Genomic DNA, 25,338 nt, shown 5'->3' with positions numbered 1-25,338 from the left:
GGAGCAAGGCGAGAACCCCGGGGGAGCCCGAGCGCAGGCGCCTCGCAGAGCCGCGCCCTGCTTGCAGCCCGAGGGCCGCCCTGACTTCCGTCGCCGGTGTCCCAGTGGCACCGAGTACCTTTGGCCGGGAGGAGTAGGCCAGGCCAGTTTAGGCAGGAGCTCTTCCCACGGGTGGGAGACTGAGCGAGGTCTCCGGGGAGGGGACGTCACAAAGCCCCCCGCTGCTCCCAGCCGCGGGACGCCCAGGTTACGGGTGCGAGGCTGAAGCACCACCCCCTTCTGTTGTGCTTAGGAAGATGGAGCCTGGTCTAAGAGGGCAGACTCGCTGTCGTTAAAGGGAGGGAACCCAGGCATTTCCAGCAGTCAGTGTGAGGACTGAGGGGACCACCGATCTCAGAACAGTGGGGGTCAGAGTCCTAGCCGCACCATCAGCCCCAAGGACACCTCTGTGCCCGTGAGAAGTGCAGCCAGGCCACAAATGCCAGACGGAGGCCTCCCTGACTTCCTCCTCTGGACGCTCAGGGGCTGGAGGAGGGCTTTGCTCCGCGGCTGCAGGTCTTAGATCAACAGAGAGGAGGAGTCCCAGGCCCTACCAAAAGTAAAAGTGAGGGCACTGAGTGAGGACGAGCCCCTTAAGTACACCAGGATAGATAGGCCCCGCAGAGCTCTGCCGGTGCTTTCTTCCCTGGGTACCCCTGGGCAGGTGTGGTAAGGTGGGGTTCCCTCTGGTCCTCCTGCAGGGCCTCAGTGTGATGATGGCTTTGAAATGAGTGGTCAGCACCAGAACAGTAGAGCACAGGGACCTTCAGTCCTGTCAAAAGTGAAAGGAAGGCCCTTAATGTGAACTGAAATATCCCCTAACTCAGAACAGTGCCACTGCTCCAAGCTCTAGTGAGCCCCAAGCAGATGTGGTAGGTACAAGCCAAGGCACAACTGAGCTATTTCCACAGGATCCTCAGGGCAGAGGCAAATCAGGGAATAGCAGCCTGTGGGTTCCTGGAGCAGTGCTCTCAAGGAAACCTGCAGAGGCGGCCGTCAATAAAGCCAAGGTTTTATCTCCCTGTTGAAGTGGCCCCCAAAATCTCATCCTCTCTCCTTTAGGTCACTGAGTCACCTGCCCACTAGCCTGCTGCCTTTACTGAAAGTCATCATGCCTCAAGGTCAGCTCTGCGCCCCTGAAAATAGCCACCAGGCCCAAGAAGAGCCCGAGAATCTAGAAGGTGCTCAGGCCACACCAAGATTGAATGAAGGCGCCAACCACCAGGTGGAGGAAAGGCCAAGATCCTCCCGGGTGCTGCCCACCACTGAGATCCTCAGAGATCCTCTAAATGAGAAGGTGCATCTCTTGGTGTATTATTTGCTTTACAAGTATCAAATCAAAGAGCCCATCATTACCAAGGGAGAGATATTGAGAAATGTCATCCAAATGGATAGGAATAACTTCCTTGAGATCTTCAAGAGTGCCTCTCAGCACCTGGAGCTGGTCTTCGGCCTTGAAATGAAGGAAGCGGATCCCTACCAGCACATCTATGTCGTTGTCAACAAGCTGAACCTGAGCCTTGATGTCATGCTGAATAATGACAGAGGGGTCCCCAAGACGGGGCTGCTGCTGGTTGTTCTCAGCGTGATCTTCATGAATGGCAATTGCGCCACTGAAGAGCTGGTCTGGGAAATGTTGAATGTGATGGGGCTGTATCCGGGGAGGAAGCATTTCATTTTTGGGGAGCCTAAGAAGCTAATCACCAGGAATTTGGTGCAAGAAAATTACCTGGAGTACCGCCAAGTGCCCGCCAGCGATCCTCCAAGCTACGAGTTCCTGTGGGGTTCAAGGGCCCACACCGAAACTACGAAGATGAAAGTGCTGGAATTTTTGGCCAAAATCTGTGATACGGTCCCCACTACCTTCCCATCCCTTTATGAGGAGGCTTTGAGAGATGAGGAAGAGAGAGCCCGCGCTGCAGCCAGGGCTCGTAGTGCTGCCATGGCCAGGGCACGTAACGCTGCCATGGCCGGGGCACGTAACGCTGCCATGGCCGGGGCACGCTCCAGGGCCACAGGCATGGGCCCCTCCCGCCCCTAGGAGAGTTCCAGGCAGATTCTTCACTTTGTTGTTAAAAGAAGAAGTCCACCTTCTGAGGAGTAGGATGTGGGGGTGGTGCTGGAGCCAGCACAGTATATAACATATTTGTTTCTGTTCTGTGTAGTAACATAACTTTAAAAAATATTTTTCCTTATAGTTGAAGGTTTAAGTAGCTTCAGAATCCAAATTTCTGTAGGATATGTTCCAACATTTATTGCTGTGAATGGGATTTAAGAGTAAGAGATTTTAAAAATTTGTTCTGTAACACAAATTACAAAAGTTTCATCTTATTTAGTGATTTGCAAATTACAAAAGTTTCATCTTATTTAGTGATCTGGAGCAAGAATGTGGCAGTAGATGAGGCCTTTCATTGGAAATGTGAAACAACACAGCAATGTAACAGGTGGGGTCAAAAAATGGAGAAATAAATAAAGGTTCTTTGTTTCATTTATGACTTTCAGTCTGTTGTTTTGTTTATATATAAATATATGGATATATTTAGCTTATTCAAGAATATAAGAGAAATTAGACTGTAGTAAGTTAGACCGCTTTCTCAGTGGCCCATTTTTTTCTTCAACAATAATTGAGCACCTACTCTTTGCAAACTGTGTTAGTACTGAGAATGCTAAGATGTACAAGAACCATCCCTGCCCATAGAATTTTAAAGTCTTGGAGTAGCTATGATGTGAAGAATATTTAAGACACTCCCTACGACCAAAAAGATAAGTCAAAAATGGTGTGAGGACTTGGGGCTTGTAGGTGTGAACAGTCAAGCGCAAATGCCTGAACAAGGGGGGGTTGAGGCCTTGGGAAACTGTGAGCCCTTTGCTGTTAGGTAATTTTTAAAAAGAAATATTTTTATTAATTTTTTTAGAGAGGGGAGAAAGAGAAATATCTATAGGAGAGTGAAACCTTGATAGGCTGCCTCCTGTATGCCCCTTACTGGGGACTGAACCAGCAACATTTGGTGCATGGGATGATACCCAACCAACTGAGCCATACAAGCCAGGGCAGGGTGAGGCAATTTTATTTAATTAAGCTGGGTGGTGGGTCAGATGAGTTTGTTTGAGTGGTGGGCAGGGGCTAAAACCTCAGAAAATGTGTCTCAGATGGAGAGACTGAAGCCTGGAATGGAAAACTGCTACTAGCATTGACGTTAAGATCATGGATAAAGCAGAGAGAAATCTTCACCTGGCGGAGACGTGGAAGCAGTCCTGTGCTCTTGTCCCAGTGCAGGAGAACAGAGTCCACAAAATAGGTGATTTGTGCACAAAGTGTCTGAGAAAGAGGGTGAGACTCACATGAGATGGGATGCTCAGAAGCCACTGTGCTGGCACTCTTTGCCCTGGGCTGGGAGAGGCATAGCCCATCCATTAAATGGCCATTTTAATTAGATTATCTGGAATGTAATTTGGTAAACTCTAGAGCTGGATTTGCCATGGAAGTGAAATAATTACAAATACAAGTGTTTTGGGTGGAATGGCAGATGTAAGGAAGGGATGGAAATAGGCACTGACACAAATTCCAGGGGTTTTGAGTTGCCTCAACCTAGGACAGATTTCCCCATACCAACAAGAAGGAACATATCCTCAAAAAAGTTATACAGCAAGTAACTTAGTTTAACTTGTTGAGCAACATAACGGCTGATTTCTTGTGCCATATCCTAAAGCGCTATGAATTTTCTGACAATTCCTGGATTTAAAAAAATTCCCAGAGGGGAGATTGGTAGGTTTTAGGGTGGAGATAATAATAGTAATAATTGAAATTTACCAAAACACAATACATGTCAGACACTGTGCCATCCTGCCCCTATCCAACAAGGTTATTTTGGAGCTGACTCTGCCTGGTGCTGGGACCACTCAACACTTTCTGAATTACATCACTTTCTCTAAAGTCCTCCCAGGGTAGCCTCATGTCCAAATTTGGATCCTAACCTGTTATCCAGCTCCCCCTGCCTCCTTTCATAAGTCTGCACTCTGCCTCCAGTGGAACAGAAAGCCCAGAATCACCCGCCTTTCCCCTGATTAGAGGCTTCCAGCTCCTTGCAGATGTCTGGTGTCTGTCCTGTCCCTGACCACGCAACCCCTCAGATAACAACAGCCCTGTCCACGTGGTTATTTACTTTGGCACTGAAGTTTAGATGTCTGCTTATCTGTTCTGGGTGCTTCCACCACACTTCCAAAGTTTTTTGTTTGTTTGTTTTTTTAATTCAAATCTGCTTGTGAGTAGAGTCTGATTTGGAACAGGATCTACCGGTTATTGAAAGATAACCTTGAAATTAGAGAGGAGACTTTGGAAAGCAGATGAGGTTAGAAAGAGAAGAGAATTTAATCTGGTGGTTTATTTGAGACAGGCCACTGAATCTGTACACTGAGGAGCGAGCTTAACTAAGTGGCCAAGAACCAAAGCCTCCCTCCTAAGTGGTAGATGGGGAGGCCCGAGGAAACCACTGTCTAGCAACCATGGGCAGAGGCTGGATTCTAACAGGCCTTGTAGTTCTTCCAGGAGGTTGTGCTAGTATTCCACTGTTTCCATAACAAATTAGTACAAATTTAGCAGTTTACAACAACACACATGTATTAGCTCACATGTCCCTGGGTGAAAAATCCAGGGACATGTGATTTCTCTGTTCTGGCTTTCACAAGGCCCAAGTCAAGCTTTCAGCTGGCGGGTCTCTCCATCATGAGCTCTGGGAAGAATGTCCTAAGATTATTCAAGTTGGTGGTGGAATCCAGTTCTTTCTAGTAATAAGACTAAGGTTCTGTGTCCTTGCTGACATAGTTTCTCCTGGTTTCTCTCCAGTCCTTGGACGCAGGCCCATGTATTTTGATCCAACAATTAAATGTTGAATCCTCCTCACACTTGGCATCTCTCTAACTTCCCCTTTGCTGCATCTGTCTTCTGCCTCCAGCCAGAGAAAGTTCTTTGCTTGTAAAGACTCATGTCATTACATTGAGCCCTCCCAGATAATCCAGTTTATCTTTATTTTAAGATAAATAAAGTTTCATACCTTTACTACATTCGCAAAGTGCCTTTGGCCATGTAACATAACATATTCACAAGTTTCAGGGATAAGGAATGGGCATCTCTGTGGAGCAATTATTCAGTCTACCACTGAGGTAGAAAGTGTCTCCCTGGCAGACATGCCAGCTTTGATAAGAAAAATAAATAAATTACCATAATTCTCCTGACTCTTGTCTGTATCTGGCGTAGGAGAAAACCCAGGCTTTTCGGTGTGTCTAAAGACACCTGTACAAGTTTTCAGGCATGTTCTTCAGGTGGTAGGGAGCAGAGACTCACAATTTGTGTTTTGACCATGCAGCAAGACAAAGAAGAGAATTCTCTGTGTATTGGGACCAGAGTTTATGGAAAAGGTCAGAGCAGAAAGCTGCTATAGAGTGAAGTAGAGTGACCTCTCTCTGCTGAGATTTATAGGGTCCTTTAGAAAATCGGTGTGATTCTGTATTTGAAAACACTGCTCACATAGTAGGTAACATACATAGTTATCACATTATTATTGACTATATTTCCTATGCTGCACTTTACACCCAAGTGACTCTTTTGTAAATACTAATCTGTACTTCCTAATCCCTTCACCCTTTTCACCCAGCCCCCCAACCCACTTCCTTTCTCGCTACCATCAGTCTGATCTCTGTTTCTATGAAACTGTTTCTATTTTGTTTGTTCATTTATTTTGTTCTTTAGATTCCACATATAAATGAAATCATATGGTATTTGTCTTTCTCTGTCTGGTTCATTTCATTTAGCATAATACCTTCTAGGTCCATCTATGCTATCGCAAATGGTAAGATTTCCTTTTTTTTTTTTTTTTTAAAAAAAAATCTTTATTGATTTCAGAGAGAGGAAGGGAGAGGGAGAGAGAGAGAGTGAGGTGAGAAACATCAATGATGAGAGAGTCATTGATCGGCTGCCTCCTGCATGCCCCCTACTGGGGATCGAGCCTGCAACCGGGGCATGTGCCCTGACCAGGAATCTATCCTAGGTCGATGCTCAACTACTGAGCCATGCCTGCTGGGCTCCTTCTTTTCTAATGACTAATATTCCATTGTATTTATGTACCTCTGTGTTAAGTTTTTAATATAACATTTGTAGTTATTTTGGGAAACAAATCAGCACGTGTTAACTAATGACTTAAGCAAACATTTCATTGCATTTTTTTCCCATTGAGTGTAGCAAGATGCTTTGGTGGGGTTCATTCTAGATGTAGAGCTACATATGATAATAAAGAGAATATAATCCACTTTAACAATTACCAAATGCCTTTTGTTCATAAGTGATTTTTTAAAATAAAACATGCTACAATTCTATTCAAAATACTTTTTAATTCTTGATATAATAATTATAAATGCTTTAGATTTAAAATTAGTTGTTTCTCTATTTCCAGAACAAAATGTGAGGGAAGGAAATGCCCATAAGTTAAGTCAAAGGGAGGTTTTGACTCTACGGCAAATTGAGGAATATAATTTTGAAAATTGTGATGCTTTTAAATGAAAACAAGAGTGCTGGATATGGTAATTAACTTGACCACAATAATCATTTCACAATATATATGTATATCAAAACACATTGTACACCTTAAATATATATAATTTTTATTTAAAAAACAAACAAAAAATACTGGTGATTTCTGGAGAGAACAGGGATTGTGAAAAATGTGATGAGTTTAAGTAAAATCAAGAATTCAAGTTTTTAAACAAAGGATAAAAATCACATGATCATATCAATAGATGCAAAAAAAGCATTTGATAAAATCCAGCACTTATTTATGATAAAACTCTCAGCAAAGTGGGAACAGAGGGAACATATGTCAACATAAAAAAGGCTATATTTGCCAAACCCACAGCCAACATCATACTCAATGGACAAAAACTAAAAGTATTTGCCTTAAGATGGGAAACCAGACAGGAATGCCTGCTTTCACCATGCTTATTCACCATAGTACTGAAAGTCCTATCCACAGCAATCAGACAAAAAGAAGAAATAAAACGCATATAAATTGGAAAGGAAAAAGTAAAACTGTCCTTATTTGCAGGTGATATGGCACTGTATATAGAGAACCCCAAAGATTCCACCAAAAATCTATTAGAACTGATAAATAAATTTGGTAAAGTAGCAGGATATAAAATAAATATCCAGAAATCTGTTGTATTTCTATACACCAATAATAAACTATCAGGAAAGGAAACTAAGAAAACAATCACATTTACAATTGCATCAAAAATATTGAATACTTAAGAATAAGTTTAAACAAATTCCCCTGTACTGAGGAAGTTATAAGAAACTGGAGAAAGAAAGTGAAGATACAAATAAGTAGAAGCATATACCATGTTCACGGATAAGAAAAATTAACATCATTAGAATGTCTATACTACACAAAGCAATCTATAGACTCAATGCAATTCTTATCAAGATATCAATGGTGTATTTCACAGAACTAGAACAAACGTTCCAAAAATTTATATGGAACAACAAAAGATCCCAAATAGCCACAGCAATATTGAGAAAGAAGAACAAAGTTGGAGGAATCATGCTACATGATATCAAACTATACTATAAGGCCATAGGAATTAAAACAACATGGTACTGGCATAAAAACAGACATATCGATCAATGGAACAGAATAGAGAGCTTAGAAATAAACCCACACCTTTATGGTTAATTATATTTGACAAAGGAAGCAAGAACATACAGTGGGGTACAGATAGTCTATCCAATAAATGGTGATGGGAAAATTGCACAGATACATGCAGAAAAATGAAGCTAGACCACTTTCTTACACTATATACAAGAATAAACTCAAAATAGATAGAAGACTTAAATGTTAGACTCCAAACCATAAAAATCCTAGAAGAAAATAATAGGGAGTAAAATCTTGGGCATTTATCGTAGCAATATTTTTTTCTGATATATCACCTAGGACAAGGGAAACAGAAGAAAAAATTAAGAAATGGCACTACATCAAACTAAGAAGTTTTTGCACAGCCAAGGAAACCATCAACAAAATAAAAAGACAACCCACTGAATAGGAGAACATGTTTGCCAATGATACATCTGATAAGGAGTTAATATCCAAAATTTATAAAGAACTTATACAACTGAATACCAACCCCCACTGGCCCAAAATCCAGTTTAAAAATGAGCAAAGGACCTGAATAGACACTTCTCTAAAGAAGACATACAAATGGCCAATAGACAAATGAAATGTAAATTAAAACCACAATGAGATATTACCTCACACCTGTCAGAATAGCTATCACCAATAAAACAACAAGTGTTGGCCAGGAGGTGAAGAAAAGGGAACCCTAGTGCACTGTTAGCAGGAACGCAGATTGGTGCAGCCACTGTGGGAAGCAGTATGGAATTAGCTCAAAAAATTAAAAATGGAGCTGCCATATGACCCAGTGATCCCACTTCTGGGAATATATCCAAAGAAAACCGAAACACAAATTTGAAAGAATATATGCTCCCCTATGTTCATTGTAGCGTTACTTACAATAGCTAAGATTTGGAAGCAGCCCAGGTGCCCATCAGTAGATGAGTGGGTGAAAAATCAGTGGTACATTTACACCATGGAATACTATGCAGCTGTAAAAAAGAAGGAAATCTTACTTTTTGCAACAGCATGGTTGGACCTGGAGAGTATTATGCTAAGTGAAATAAGCCAGTCAGAGAAAGACAACTACCACATGATTCCACTCGTATGTGGAATTTAATGAACAAACTGAACTGCCAAGCAAAATAGAGACAGATTCAAAGATAGAGAGCAGGCAGACAGCGCTGGGGTGTGTGTGGGGGGGTGGCTGGAGGAGGTGGAGCAGTTGAGCAAAAAAGAAAAAAAAGAGAGAGAATTTATGGATATGGACAACAGCGTGGTGATGGGGCTGGAGGGAGGAGAGGGGGGAGATGAAGAGGGCGTAAAGGAGATAAATGGTGTTGGCAAAAAAATAAAAATAAAGCTGCACAAAGTGAAAAGAAGGAAAGGCCTAGGACAGCAAAAATAGCAGAAGAGAGCTTAGGCAGGGCTCCTTTGGGACTCTAGAAAAGTTATGTAGGAAAGAAGGGGACCACGTTGGGATGCGTGGTCCCACTGAGAAGTAAAAGTCACCGTGACAGTAGTGAGCCAAGGTTGGCCTGCTTTGGCTCACTGGAAAGGCAGGAAAAAAGTGGGGCCTTGGAGACAGGTTCAGGGGGTTAGCCTGGGACAAGCTGCCGCTGCCCGCCGCACCCCTGGCTGCGAAGGGAAAGGTGTGGGTGTGCTCGAGGGAGGGAGATTGCACTCAGGATCCTTTGTTTTGAGGCTTTTTTATCTTTCCTTGGCTGGCTGGAATCCTAGGGGAGGTCTCAAGGGAGAGTGTTAACAGAATATGCATTAGCTTCTCAGGTGTGTCCTTCAATATTTAATTCATTAAAAGGTGTGTATAAAGGGGCCAGTTATTTTCTGGTTGGTTTTATTTTTAAAGAATGTTATTGAGGAGTGACTAAGAGCAAGGCAGGTCCGCCCCAGGCCACTCTGGAATATGCAAACCATTTGCTCCTAAGTGTCCTTGGTTAGGGAAGATAAAACCTTGTGATTTATTAGCTGGCTGTGAGTTGCTCAAATTGTTTGGCCTTGTCTATTTATTTTGTCTGTTTCCCTTATTCCACTTGTCAAGGAATTTCCTTAACTTTTTACTATTTTGCCTCAATGTATTGTAGAATTATACCCCTAAAACCTATATAATTGTATTAATCAATGTCACCCCAATAAATTCAATAAAAATAAAAATTAATTAATTAATTAATTAACCTAAAATTTAAAAAAAGTATTCAAGTTTTGGGTGTGTAGGCAAGGAATTGTACATTGTAGATCATATTGTTACAGTCGTAAAACATGCTATTTGAAATAAAGTACCTTTTGAAACTTTAAAAGGTAGTCTACTTTAAAGAAAATGTGCAAAAATAATTCTATATAACTGCCATTTCAAAAATAGCACCAAAGTTTTCATTGATAATGTTGGCATCATACATAAGGTGGGATCGATATAAATAGTTTTTTTAAAAATGAGTAGGAAACAACTGAACAAAATAGTCAGCTTAATTATTTTCTCCATTTATTTAGATAAAATTTGTTTAGTTTGATTAAATGTGATGCACACACAGACTGAATTTGTAAACGAACATCTCAGAAAATGAAGTATTTCCCACAGTGTTAATATTTATTACTATTACAAGAATCTAGAAATCGTAATATATTTGGATAATTAGATGATTTAATTTCAATAAAGTACATCTATAATGGGATATAACCTCCAAATTCTAAGATTGATATACTTAAGAATAACTTTATTTCAGTACTATTGGAAGACACCAAATATTTGGATGAATAAATGTTGATCAGCCTCAGAAAGGCATTTCGGATGTTTTGAGGACGGAAAAGAGCTCTAAGATGTGCTGAAGTTCCTTGAATTATAGCAGTTTTATAGAGCACCTGTAATTGTAATGGGAAGGGAACTTTTTAGGGTTGAAGGGGGGTCAGTGGGGAGTTTGTGCTTTGCCGTGAATAGAAGCCCAGAAGAAATCTGCAAATTCCAACCAAATAAATCACATAGCTGCCATTCCCCCCTCTGGCGTGGCTGCAGGAGGAATTGTAGGGTAAATAACTAGCCCCTACTGAGTAGCCACTTTCTGGGAGAAACTATAGGGGCCGTGTACATATACTACTTTATTTAAAGGTTATGGAGCAGGCGCGACTTGCTTCTTGTACTAGAAATCAAATCGAACACCCAAGTCCTCAAATGTTTATGTTTGCAGGAACCTAATTTTTGTTTCCTGAGTTAAACAGCTCTTTCCCTAAATAAAGTCTAGATCTGCAACTCCTTTACACTTTTTACATGACCTTGTGCCAGGTGGCCTTTCCTGCCAGCAGATCTTATCTAGAACCATCACAAAACAAAGCATCATTGGCTTTGTAGCAATGTTCAACCTCCAAAAGGATGTTGCGAGAGTTTCAATCTTTTCCTCCCGTGTGGTTCACTGGCCCTTGGCCACATTTATCCATCTCTCCCCAGTGAACAGGATCTGTAACCAAGGGATATTGAGAGGAGCCCTCTCGGCTACGCTATTGTGCGGATACAGACATATCCCGAGGTTACAAGTGCCTCCCTTCTTTGCATTTGTGTCATTGAGATGGGACATGTAAGAAGAAAGGGAAGGTAAAGGTGAAAAAAAAAAAAGAAGACATAAAGAAGAAAGAATTCAAAGATGAATTGCTTTATAGAAGGATTTTGCAGTTTTTTCTTTAAAAATAAACAATCAGGTGTACTTTCAACATAATACATCCCTGCAAGGTGGATCAGGTTCTTTCAGTTTCCAACATTCTTAAGGCTACACATAAGGGGAGACAGTGAAGAAAATTGCTATGTTCCATGGCATCAGGCAGTATGTCATTTCAGTAACAACAGGAATGATATCTAGTGGATTCTTCCCCAAATTATTTTGTTTCTGTAGCTCTAAAAAATATGCTGTTTTTGTTTTCATGCTATTGATTTAAAAATAGATGGCATATTATGTACAAGAGAGAGATAAAGGAAATGGGAAATTATTTTTTCTGTAGTAATGGAAATACATAGAGCCACATCATTTCTAGAGGAAGAATGAAACGCTATATGAAAATTTAAAAAACAAAGATAAATACAGCAAGAAAATTTGTATCAGTCATAATGCCATTCTATTAAAGAGACATTAGAGGCTAATATACCAATTTAAATGGCTGATACAAAAAAAGATGAGCAGGCAGAAAATTTAGAATTACTAGCCCCAGGGTAGAATTTGCAGGGACCATAGTCAATTCATTATAACATGCTCAATTGACTTATTTTTAAGAGAACATTTAGTCAAATGATTTGGGGACTATTCGGCATATGCAAAATGTCTTCACAGCACTACCTAGATTAATGTTATATTGAGTAACTGGGAGAAGTTGAATGTATATCAGAGAATGAGAATCTTGGGGACAGAATCTTAGTATTCTGCCAATAGTCTAAAGGTTAATAACTTTTCTCCTAGAAAAACTCTTACAAATGTGCCCCAAAATACATATAGAAAAATGTTTATAAAAATGAACAAAATGGAAACAACCTTAATGTAAATATTTATCAGCAAGGTAATAAATACACAAAAGGTGTTTTTTCATAAAATGTAAAAGATGAAATTAAGCCACATTTCAAAATGGGTGAATCTCAGAAATACACTGAACAAAACAGCCAGTTATAGCAGAAGTCATAAAGTGTGATGTCATAGACAGCAGATATTATCTGCAAAACATAGATACGTGTTAGGTTTTTACCAAAGCAAATAACTCTTATAAATCATTAATAAAAACCTAATACAGACATCTGGTTAAGATGGCAGTGTAGGTAACTGTCACCCTCCCACAACCACATCAAAATTACAACTAAACTACAAAACAACCATCATTCAGAACTGCCTGAAATCTAGATGAATGGAAATCCTACAACTCGGGGTTTAAAGAAGAAGCCACATGGAGACTGGTAAGAGGTGTGGAGACAAGGAATGGGCTGGCACCACACCCTTGTGTGTCGGGTAAAAATCAGGAGGGATAGCTCCGCTGCAGAGGTCCCCTGTGAGAAGTGAGGAGTTCTAGCCCTTCCCAGATCCCCACCTCAGCTCATGATTCCAGTGCCAGGAAGAGAAGTCCCCATAACTTCTGGCTGTAAAAACCAGCAGGGATTGTGGCTGAGTGAGACAGAGGGCTGCTGAAATCCCAGGCAGTTCATATTAAAGGGCCCGTGCATGGATTTATTTGGACTCACTCCCTCTGAGCTCCAGCACTGGGGCAAGAGCTTGAAAGGCACAAAGGACATATGGGGAGGAACTGAATTGTCTGGCATCAGGGCAAGAACTGGGGTGGGGTTGGCTTTATGCCTAACAAAAGTGCTGGCAGAGGCCATTGTTCCTTTTTCTGAGCCCTCCCACCATAAAGCCTGCAGGTGGGCCCCATAGCTGAGTTCCCATCAACCCCAGCCTGTTGATTCCCTGAGACCCCACCCCATCCAACTTACAGGCCCACCCAATCTGTTTCCAGTGGCTTTCCATACCAATGGCCTCTCTTGGCTCATGTTTCAGATTTTCTTAAAATCTCTCAAACAAGCAGCATCTGGCCTCAGTGTGCCCCATACCTCTCTTTGAGTGGCCCCAGGCCCAGCACTAGCTGTAGCCTACCCTGACTCACAGCTTAGCCTCTACTGGGCACCTCCAAGTCCAGCACAAGTAGCAGCTATCTGCAGATCACTTTGTAGCTTATGCAGGGTGATCCTAAGCAGAACACAGGCAGCAGCTGACCTTGGCCTGCACTTCCTGGGAGGCCCCAGAAACAGCGCACTCAGTGGACCATATCAAAGCACCACCACCCAACCACCTCCACAAGCGACACACTGAAGGGGTGGACTCAGTGGGCACCAGAGCCCTGTTGAAGTAAGTCCTGCTCTGTGGGGTGGGCCCTGCACAGCTGATCCTCCACAGTGGTCAGTGGTTGCAGCCAGTCCTTGCAGCTCATCACCTTCGAGGTAAATTCCTCCCATTGACATGCCAACAGCAATCAAGGCTCAACTACAACAAGAGGGTGTACACAGCCCACATGGGAAAGGGGGCCACAATTGGAGTGCCCAACTTTTGTGATTGGGGAGGCTATGACACTAGACCCTACAGAACACCTACTACATAAGGCCACATAAGACAAAGAGTTCTTAGGCTTTAGACCAAAACCATGATCCATTAAAAAAAAGGCTTATTCTAAAATTTATATGGAAATACCTAGCCTTTAAAATAGCTAAAACAGTGAAAAAGAATAAAGTGAGAGAAGTCTTTCTACCCAATAACAAGGCCTACTATATAATTACAGTAATCAAGACACTGTTGTATTAACAGAGGAACAGAATAGAGAACCCAGAGGTAGGCCTACATAATATGCCCAACTGATTTTTTAAGGTATTCCAAAAGCAATTCAATGGACGGAGCAGAACCTTTTCAACAAACGGTGCTATAGCAATTGGATGTCCCTAGGCAAAACAACAACAACAAAATATCTTGATCCTAAACCTCATTAAGTTATACAAAAATTAATTAAAAACAGATCAAACACTTAAATGTTAAATGAAAATTATAAAACTTTTTTTAAAAAGAGGAGAAAAATCTTTGGAATTTAGGACTAGACAAAGAGCTCTTAGACTTTAGACTGAAACCATTATACATAAAAGGGAAGATTGATAAATTAGGTATCATACAACTGAACAAGAGGAAGACAAAAAATCCAATTAAAAAATGGGCAAAGGAACTGAATTGACACTTCTCTAAAGAGGACATACAGATGGCCAAGAGACATATGAAAAGATGCTCAATGTAACTAATCATCAGAGATGCAAATTAAAACCACAAAGAGGTATCACCTCATACCTGTCAGCATGGCTCCATCAACAAATCATCAAATGACATGGGCTGCTGAGGGTGTGGAGGAAGGTCACCCTAGTGCACTGCTGGTGGGAATGCAGACTGGTGCAGCCACTATGGAAAAGAGTATCGAGGTTCCTCAAAAAATTAAAAATGGAACTGCCATTTGACCCAGTGATCCCACTTCTAGGAATATATCCTAAAAAGCCAGAAAAGCCAATCAGAAAGGATATCTGTACCCCTATGTTCATAGCAGCGCAATTCACAATAGCTAAGATCTGGAAACAGCTCAAGTGCCCATCAGTAGATAAAAAGAAGCTGTGGGACATTCACACCATGAGCGCATAAAAAAAGCTGTGGGACATTTACACCATGGAATACTATGCAGCTGTAAAAAAGGACATCATACCCTTTGGGACAGCATGGGGGGACCTGGAGAGGATTATGCTAAGTGAAATAAGCCAGGCAGAGAAAGATAGCACATGATCTCACTCATATGTGGAATCTAAGGAACAGAATAGTTTGACGAACAAGATAGGACCACAGACATGGAAGCATGGGACAGACGGACAGATCTCAGAGGGAATGCGGAAAGGAGGGCAGGAGGAGATTAACTAAAGAACTTATAAGCATATATGCACAGCCCATGGACACAGACAATGGACAGGTGGGGGCCTAGGGTGGGGAGGGAGATGGGTAGAGAGGGTAAGCGGGGGAAATGGGGGACATCTGTAATACTCTCAACAATAAAAAACAAGTAAGTATCTATAGGTCAAAGTTGGAAGATTCCTAGCAAGATTAGAAAAGTGACAGTAAAACAATGCCATCTTTCTATTAAAAAAATTAAAATAAAAACATTTGCTCTATGAACTATTCTGTTAAGAGGATGAAAAGACAAGATATCCAACAAAGAACTAGTATCTGGAATATGTAAACAACTCTCAAAAATCAACAGTTAAAACAATTGATCCAATCAGAAAATGGGCAAAAGACATGAAGTGACATTTTACTGAAGAGGACATATGGATGGCAAATAATCACATAAAAAGACATTCAACTCCATTAGCCATTAGGTGAATGCAAATTAAAGCCACAATGAGATATCACTGCACACCTATTATAACAGATAAAATTTGAAAAAAAAAATGAAAATGCCAAATGCTTTTGAGGCTGTGGAGAAACATTGTCGGTGAGGATGTAAAATGGCATAGTCTTTCTGGAAAATGGTTTGACAGTATCTTATAAAATTAAGCATGCAATTACTGTACAATTCAGCAAGTGCACCCTTGGAAATATATTCCAGAGAAATGAAAACTTAGGTTTACACAAAACCTGTACGCTAATTGACTGTGCATAGCAGCTTTAGTTGTAATAACCAAAAACTAGAAACAACCCAGATGCCCCTCAATGAGCGGATGGCTTAACAAGCGGTGGTACATCCATATCATGCAATAAAAAAGAGTGAAATATTGATGCACAACTACTGGATGACGTCCAGGGGATTATGCTGATTGATACAAGCCAATTCCCAAAACATTACAAACTGTATTATTCCATTTATATAACATGCTTTAAATGACAAGATTATAGAAATAGACATAAGACTAGTGGTTTCCATGGCACGGGGCAAGGGGGTGATAAATACACTAGGCTACATAAGGGATCCTTGTGGTGATGGGATTATTGTATTTTGACTGTATTAATTTCAATATCCTGTTTGACACATAATAGTAATGTTTTAAAAGTGTTGACATTGGGGGAAACTGGGTAAAAGGTATGCAGGATCTTTCTACATTGTTTTTTATAACTTCATATGAACCTATAATTATCTCAAAATAAACATTTTAATTTTTAAAAAACTTAGTGTAATTAATTGTTAAAATTATAGGTTATAGTGACAGACTATCTGGATTCAGATCTTGAATCTATGCCCTATAATCTGATATAAGTTTATTTATACTCTCTGTACCTTAATTTTGTTTTTAAAATAGGAATAATAATAGAGTTTACCTCATAAGGAGTTACTTATACGGCTTAAATAAATTAATTCCTGCAAAGTACGTAAAATAGTGCTTTTCACAGATTTATGCTCAATAAATGTCAGCTTTATTTACTATGATTATTATGGTTGTATGTATGCTCATGCTTATGAAAAATGTAAAGCTTGCATGGGATGGGTATATATCAACTGCAATATAAGGGCTATTTTAAGAGATAGAAATGGGAATCAGATGAAAGGTAAAACTTCATCTGTGCATATTTTATATCTTTAAGAAATAGCAATAAAACAAATACTGCAAGTTCTCAGTAGAAAAAGTTGAGTTTTAATTATTCTTTTTCTTGTTATATGGTTATATGATTTATAAATTTATATTTTATTATTAAAAGCAGGTAAATATTTCATATTTGTCTGATATAGTTTATATTATGTATCTATTTTAAATTATCTTAAAAAGAAATTGTAGTTTTAGAAGGAAATTGTAAGTTTTTTTATATTTGTTTTACAAGGATATTATTATGTAATTTAGAAATAACACATTCTTTGATGACCCCATTGTATAACTAAGTCTTCAACATTTTTCAGAAATAAACTCTTTGTGGTGCATTCTCTTGATTTTCAATTACTTTATAACACAGAGTACCCTAAACATAATTTTACTTTTTATTAATGACTGAAGAAAATATTATAAAATTGATTTATTTTGTTGTGCTAGAAATCAATAAGATTTCCCAGAATAATTAAATTTTCAGAGTCTGAATTCTCTGTTTTAATGTTCTTTTGACATAGTTGTTAACCTCTCTAACTTCTCCATTCCTGTCAACTGTCACTCTCAGTTGGAGGCTTCTCTCATTTCTCTTTCATCACACCTATAATGTCCTTACTATAGCAAGATATTAAGGTTGATAAAAGCTAAATAGATCAAGGATCCTATTTAATATTTTAAACATCATTCTAAGCTAATGGCTTCACTGTCCCGGTTTGTATTTCCCCATCCCCCATCCCATTCCCCAGAAAAGTATTTCATAGGATTAGTTATTCTCTCACCAATTAGGCATTGATGTCATTAATCGCCATGTTTGCAACCCTGATCAATATCATTAACATTTGTTGCACACACACCCACACACATAACTTTTTCTCCAGTTCAGAAAACCTCACTCATGAGTCTGTTTGCTCCATTCGCAGACTTGCAAGCTACAAGTAAATAAAGCATACAGCTGTAGATTTCTATCCAAAAGCATGTAAGAAGATTTGTTCTACATTCTCTCTCAGTCAGTTTGGGCTGCTGTAACAAAAAGTACCATAAATAGGGTGTCTGAAGCACGATTCTGGAAGAGATCCTTTTGAGAGCTAAATCCAAGCCAGAGTTGAGGAGGACCTGACCAGAACAATAGCCTTTGAATATGAAAGGGTGGGTGCCAGAAATATTTGGGCAATGATATTGACAAAACATCATGATTAGTAAGCAGTAAGAGAGACAGAACACATAGCTGTTTAGGCTATTCATTGTCGCATAGCAAATTACCCCAAAACCTAGCAGCTAGAAAGGACAATGAACACGCCTTATCTCAGACAGTTTCTGCGGGTCAGGATTCTGATCAGCTTACCTAGGCGGTTCTGGCTCTGGCATTCACTTCAGGAGTTGCAGGCATGGTGCCAGCTAGAGCTGCATGTCAGTGGGCCTGGCTGTGGCTGAAGTGCCCGCTTGCAAGGAGCTCACTCACACGGCTCTGGGTAGGCCTGGCTCTGGCAGGAAGACTGACCTCCTTGCCAATGAACGTCTCCACAGCGTCCCTTGAGTGTCCTCACGAAATGGCAGCTGCCTTTCCCTACAACCAGTTATCTAGGGAAAAGAAAGAGATATGAGCTGAAAACCAAGCTCTGAAGTCAAATACAGCCTTTTACGCAATATCCTATCGGTTACAGAGGTGGGAGACTACACACATGCTGCGCATTAACAGCATGGTGCAAGACTCATTGCACACACAGCGGTCAATAACAGATGCCTCATTTTTGTCTTTGGTGTTTCGTTAGATTATGGTGACATGTATAAAATAAGCAATAAAAAGGAGCAGGGTTATTGTAGTTTGTTTGTTTGGGGTCCGTGTGTGTGTGTGTGTGTGTGTGTGTGTGTGTGTGTGTATCTGTGTTCAGAAAGTAAAAGACAATAAGTTTAATTTTGGAAATTATTCAGAAAATGCTGGGTAATATGCTTTGGAAGTGCAATAATAAGTTTGGTGATGAAGAAATAGATTTAAGAACCACTGGCATTTAAATGGTATTTTAAATCTTAAGATTAGGAAAGTTCATCCCAGTAGAACATAAACAACATTTTTAAAGAAAAAATGAGCAAAGTAGGAGAAGGTCATGAAATATCTTAAGCAAGGTGATCAGAGAGGTAGAAGACATAATAAAGACTGGCACTATAAAAATCAAGAAAAATAGTTTAAGAAAGTGAGTAGTCATCAAACAAAGCAAAAGCGTATGGTGAACTAAAATACACTCATTGGATTTAGTAATATTTATGCCACTAATGATGTTGTCAGTGCAATTTCAAAAGTAGGAGGGTAGAAGCAGAAAACACATAATAAAAGGTTAAGTACAGGTAAATTAAACAAAACCATGTTTAATTATGTATCTGTTATGTTCCATTTTGGAAACGGAAACCCTTCAGAATATTTAGGACAGACTAAATTTAATACTGGGAATGATTATATGGGTGATAGAATTGTTGAAAAACAAACGAGATGAGGAGAAGCAACTGTTGCTGAAAATGCCCCACTGGCAGGCAGACAGAGTGAGAAATGCCCTTTACTCTCCCGCCTCCTGACAGTGCCTCCCACTGAACCCAGGAATCTGGGGGAAATATTCTTCCTGGGGTCAGCCTCAGTGTGATATAAAATGGAAAAAGAAGAGGAAAGTATTTGAGAGCAAAGAGAAAAAACTGGCACAAATTTTTAAAAGTTTGTCAACCTTGTAGAGACAAACCAAATTAGAAGCCCCATGTGAGAAACTTGGTAGAATTTTATTGCATAATGAAAAATGAACTTCATTTAACATATTTCAAAGACCGAGGCCTGTGCTCTAGGTAAAATAGCCATAAATTGAAGGGCTTTTATCTCAGCACTTTTAATGTAGAGAGCTTTAGCCTAACTTGAAATAATTGGGCTTGACATTATCTCTCATAATACAGGAAGTCATCAAGAATTCCCTGCACAGAGTGCACTCATGAAAGATTTAGAATTAGTTTTAATTCTAATTAAATATTTCCTCTTTTGATTCAGTGAATTTTCATTTTTGAAGATATGGAACAGTAATAAAATAAGATGCAATCAGAAATTCACCATAGTCATAAGACAGAACAGCATGTAAAATATAATTTTATCATTTAAGTTGTTATAGGTACTTGTTCATCAAAATGTTAAATATTTTCAATCTCGTAAAATATACAGCCGTATGCAATTAGAGTGTGCATTGTAGAAGTTCTCACAGTACCCATTCTCCTCTCCCTGAGTACTAACAGAATCTTTATTTAGGGCAAACATTCAATACTCTCCTTCTGTGTGCCCCAGAGGAACCTGACCCCACAAATCTCATTGGTGTGAGAGGCTGACTGGCTTAAGCCAATTAGGGCATCCTACCTCTTGGAAACTGGGCAGAAGTGGGAAAGTGACTTAAGTGGGTAATCTGGGGAGGGGGAGGGTGGCTGGATAAATAAGTCTCTTGGAGTGCTGGAACACGACAGCTATTTCATACCCTCTGCAAATTTTTATATGCTGTTGTGGAGCCCAAAACTGCTGCAGCTAGCTTGCTACCAGACTAAAAAGAGAAAATGGGGTTGGCTAGTGTCAAAATTATTTCAAGAAAAAGAAACAAAAGCTATTGGCATAAGCCAAATCTGAAGCCTGACTTACAATTTTACTGCCAGTTATTGATGGGCTACTAAAATTCTTTATTATTAGGTCAGTTTAAGTGGTGTTTTCTTTCACTAGCTGCCAAAAGCAGCTTACATCGATGTACAAAGTGTGTGTGTGATATACATACATATATACACACACATACATGTATTAGTTATTATATATTCTATCCATATATATTTTTAAGCATTTCAAATACGAATAGATATTTATAAAATTCCCACAAAACAATCTACATACTTTATCTATTCATCACCTCATGAAACAATATACCTGATGTATTAACTTTCTTTGGAAATGAATAAATTTAACTCAGTAAAAGTATTTGCACCCTTTAACTTTATATTTTGCTTCTCTGAATAGAAATCGTAATTTTTATATAGCCCATGACCCCACACATAAACAACTTCTCCTACCATGCAAATCTCATAAGAGAGTGATACACTTGTTAAAATCAATGAACTTGCATTGACGCATCATTATTGCCCAAAGTTCCTAGCCTACAATACGGTTCACTCTTCAAGCTGTATTTCTATGGATTTTGACAAATGTGTAATGACATTTGTCAACCATTTTAGTATTATAGAGAATAGTTTTAATGCCCTTTAAACCCTTTGTGCTATGGCTGTTCATTCCCCCCTTTCCCTTAACCCTGGACATTTCTAATCTTTTTACTGTTCATAGCTTTGCTTTTTCCAAAATGTCATATAGTTGATATCATACAGTATGCAGGCTTCCCAGATTGCCTTCTTTCACTTAATAATATTAATTTACGTTTCCTCCATGTCTTTTCATAGCTTGATAGCTCATTGCTTTGTAAGTATTGAATGATTCCCATTCTCTGGATGTACCACACTTCTTTAAACTTGAATTTATTGGGGGGACATTGGTAATAAAATTATGCAGGTTTCAAGCGTACAATTCTATAATACATCATCTGTATATCGTATTGTGTGTTCACCACCCCAAATCAAGTCTCCTTCCCTCACCATTTATCCCCCCATGCCCTCTTCTACCTGCCCCACCCCCTTTCCCTCTGGCAATCACCACACTGCTGTCTGCGTCTGGAGGTATTTTTGTGGTTATTGCCTGACCCCTTCACCTTTCTCACCCAGCCCCCTGATCTGCCTCCCATCTGACAGCTGTTCAGTCTGTTCTCAGTGTCTATGTGTCTGTTTCTATTTTGTTTGTCGGTTAATTTGTTCATTAGATTCTACATGTAAGTGAAATCATATGGTATTTTTTTACAATTAATATATTTTTTATTTTAAAAAGTCACTAATTGGAATCATGTTTCATTAGGCAAGTGATATTCAAACCTTGCTAATCAAAAGCTGCCAGGTATAAAAACAGCCAGAATTTTTAGTCACTTGAATATTGACATTTTTGACTATCCTAGATTTCTAGTATCAAACATATTAACAATGTTAATTAGTATTTTGTTATATAAACCAAATGTATCTTTAACTTGGAAAAGGTTTTTTTAGTTTGTTTAACAGACTTAGATTGGCTTTGTTCCAATATTAGTTTCACTGATTTGCAGGTTTTAGGAAGTAAATTATTTTTTGGCAGTATCTACAAAAATGGCAAAAAACTATCCCACCATAACTATCCTCTGACATAGGTACTAACTGATCTGTATTTTATTTCTATTTATTTTTTAAATTTATCTTTATCGTTGAAAGTATTACAGATGTCCCCCCCCTTTCCCCCCATTGACCCCTCCACCTCGAATCCAGCCCCCAGGCCTTCCCCACACTATTGTCTGTGTCCCTGGGCTCTGCACATATGCATACAAGTTCTTTGGTTAATCTCTCCCCACCCACCCATCCACCCCCACCTTTCCTCTGAGAGTCATCAGCCTGTTCCATCTTCTATGTCTCTGGATTTATTTGGTTCATCAGTTTATTTTGTTCATTATAGATCATATGGCATTTGCCTTTCCTTGACTGGCTCATTTCACTTGACATAATACTCTCTGAGTCCATCCACGCTGTAGCAAAAGGTAAGATTTTCTTTCTTTTTTCATGGCTGAGTAGTTTTCCATGGTGTAAATGTACCACTGATTTTTTTACCCACTCATCTACTGATGGGCACTTGGGCTGCTTCCAGGTCTTAGCTATTGTAAATAATGCTGCAGTGAACATAGGGGTGCATATATGCTTTCGAATTAGTGTTTCAGTTTTCTTCGGATATATTCCCAGAAGTGGAATTGCTGAGTAATAAGGCAGCTCCATTTGTAATTTTGGAGGAAACTCCATACTCTTTTCCACAGTGGCTGCACTAGTCTGCATTTCCACCAGCAGTGCACCCCTTTCTCCATCTCCTCGCTAACACTGGAGGTTTGTTGATTTACTGATGAGAGTGATTCTGGCAGGTGGGAAGCGATACCTCTTTGTGGTTTTAATTTGCATCTCTGATGATTGGTGACCTTGAGCATTTTTTCATTTGTCTACTGGCATCTGTATGTCCTCTTTAGAGAAGTGTCTATTCAGGTCCTTTGTCCAATTTTAAATTTGATTTTTCTGTTTTTTGGTGTTGAGTTGTATAAGTTCTTTATAAATTCTGGATATTAACCCCTTATCAGATGTATCATTGGCGGAATATGTTCTCCCATTCAGTGGGTTGTCTCTTCATTTTGTTGATGGTTTCCTTTGCTGTGCAAAAACATTTTAGTTTATTGTAGTGCCATTTGTTTATTTTTTCTCATGTTTCCCCTGCCCAAGGAGATATATCAGAAAAAATGTCGTTACAAGAGACGTTGAGATTTTACTGCCTATGTTTTCTCCTAGGCTTTTTATGGTTTCGAGTTTTACAGTTAAGTGTTTAATCCATTTTGAGTTTATTCTTGTGTATAGTGCAAGAAGGGGGTCTAGTTGCATTTTTCTTTACAGTTGAATTGATCCACTCTGACTCTATCAGTTGTCCTGGCCATATACAAAAGAGTCAATTTCTGCTTGCAGAACTATTAACAAAATGCAATTAATAAATCTTAGAATTTAACTTAAAATTCCAGTGGTATGATAGATACAAGGGAAGAAGTTCTCAACTCTCTTGGAATCACTAACAGTGTTTTGAAATACAGTGAAAGGCACTGAACTTCTGCCAGGGAGAAAAACTGTACAATGCCTTAATACATACAAAACTTGCACACCTTATATTAGATTCTCAGACTGAGGGATACCAGTCTCTGCAATACAGTATTATTTACTCAATAGCAAGATACAGTTTAAGAAAAAAGAAAACCTTACTGTTAATGCACATGATTTTCAAAACATTTAAATAGATCTAACAGATATCCCTGTACTTCAGTGAGGGAGAATCTGTTTTAAAGGCTTTGGTTTGCATCACCATTTATCCCCCTATCCCCTCTTCCATGGGAAAAAAAACTAATGAAAAACTAAAGATCTTGGTTTGGAAAACGTGGTATAGGGATAATATGGTATATTATTCAGCTTTTTTTAAAAAAGGAAATCCTTCCTGGCCAGTACGGCTCAGTTGTTTGAACATAAAAATTTTTAAGTTTAACCTGGTTGGTGTGACTCAGTGGACTGAGCATCGTCCCATGCACCAAGAGGTCACGGGTCCGATTCCCAGTCAGGGCACAGGCCCGGGTTGCGGGCTCGATCCCCAGTAGGGGGTTTTCAGAAGGCAGCCGATCAATGTTTCTCTCTCATTGATGTTTCTCTCTCTCTCCCTCTCCCTTCGTCTCTCTCTCTAAAATCAATAAAAACATATTAAAAAATAAAAAATCAACAGAAGGAAATCCTGCCACTTGTGACAACATGGATTGATCTGGAAGATGTAATGCTAAATGAAATAAACCAGACATAGAAGGACAAATACTACATGATATTGCTTATATCAGAAATCCAAAATAGCCAAACTTGTAGAAGCAGAGAGAAGAATGGTGGTTTCTAGGGCCAAGGAGGAGCAGGAAACTGGGAGGTAGTCAAAGGCCACGAAGTCTTCATTGTGCAAGATACATTCTAGAGATCTGCTGTACAGCATAGTGCCTACAGTTAACAATGCTGTATTGTATAATTAAAAATTTGCTCTGAAGGTAAATCTTATGTCAAGTATTCTTATTACAAAATAACAGTAATAATAATAAATAAATAAAAGGGTTATAGGAAACCTTTGGAGGTGATGGATAGGTTTATGGCAAAAATTATGGTGATGGTTTCACAGGCATATATTTACCTTTAGGCTCATCAAGTTGTAGACAGTAAATATGTAAAGCTTTTCACTTTGTAAAGCATATGCTTGTTTAACCACTGTGCTGTACACCTGAAACTAATACAAAATAACATTGAATGCAAACTGTAATTGAAAAATGAAAAATGAAAAAATAAATATGTAAAGCTTTTTTTTTTTTAAATATATCCTTATTGATTTCAGAGAGAGGAAAGGAGAGGGAGAGAGAGAGAGATAGAAACATCAATGGTGAGAGAGTCATTGATTAAGTCCTCAACCCGGGCATGTGCCCCGACCGGGAATCGAACCCCGATCGCCTGGATCCCAGGTCGACGCTCAACCGCTGAGCCACGCCCGGCCGGGCTGTAAAGCTTTTTATATGTCAATCACACCACATTAAATTGGTTTTAAAAATACAGTTCTTGGTGTGAGAGATTGGCTTAGACATGAAATGTGAACTCAAAGATGAGTATAAGGTCGTTTGTTCTGCTATCTGATCATGTGACTTGAATATGTTTTGTTATTGATCTTAATACTGGGTTTATTTTAGATTTGCATATTCAAGGTTAGAACTGTTCAAAGATAGTCATCTCATATATATTAATATGTGATTTATGTAAAAGAATGTATCCTTAAATACCCGGAGGGAGGGGAAGAATTAATTTGCATCTATCATA

General features: G+C 39.3%; 1 protein-coding gene across 1 annotated transcript; it reads left to right on the top strand.

The window, feature by feature from the left end:
* Nucleotides 1–1,150: 1,150 nt before the first annotated feature.
* LOC107544717 (melanoma-associated antigen B10-like) lies at nucleotides 1,151–10,736 on the top strand. Its single transcript, XM_016222631.2, has 2 exons — nucleotides 1,151–1,994; nucleotides 10,645–10,736. Exons 1-2 carry the CDS (start codon nucleotides 1,151–1,153, stop codon nucleotides 10,734–10,736), a joined length of 936 nt encoding a protein of 311 aa, XP_016078117.2.
* The last annotated feature ends 14,602 nt before the right edge of the window (nucleotides 10,737–25,338 follow it).

This window comes from Miniopterus natalensis, chromosome X, assembly GCF_054644295.1.
Source record: "Miniopterus natalensis isolate mMinNat1 chromosome X, mMinNat1.hap1, whole genome shotgun sequence".
NCBI classification, from domain to species: Eukaryota; Metazoa; Chordata; class Mammalia; order Chiroptera; family Miniopteridae; genus Miniopterus; species Miniopterus natalensis.
This window is presented reverse-complemented; position numbering and strand designations above follow the sequence as displayed.

Bases quoted from the DNA above. Each gene is read 5' to 3' on its own strand.
- LOC107544717 (XM_016222631.2), top strand. From the start codon at position 1,151: ATGCCTCAAGGTCAGCTCTGCGCCCCTGAAAATAGCCACCAGGCCCAA. The intron at 1,995-10,644 runs GTAACGCTGCCA...TGCCGTGAATAG, and splicing joins TGCTGCCATGGCCAGGGCAC to AAGCCCAGAAGAAATCTGCA.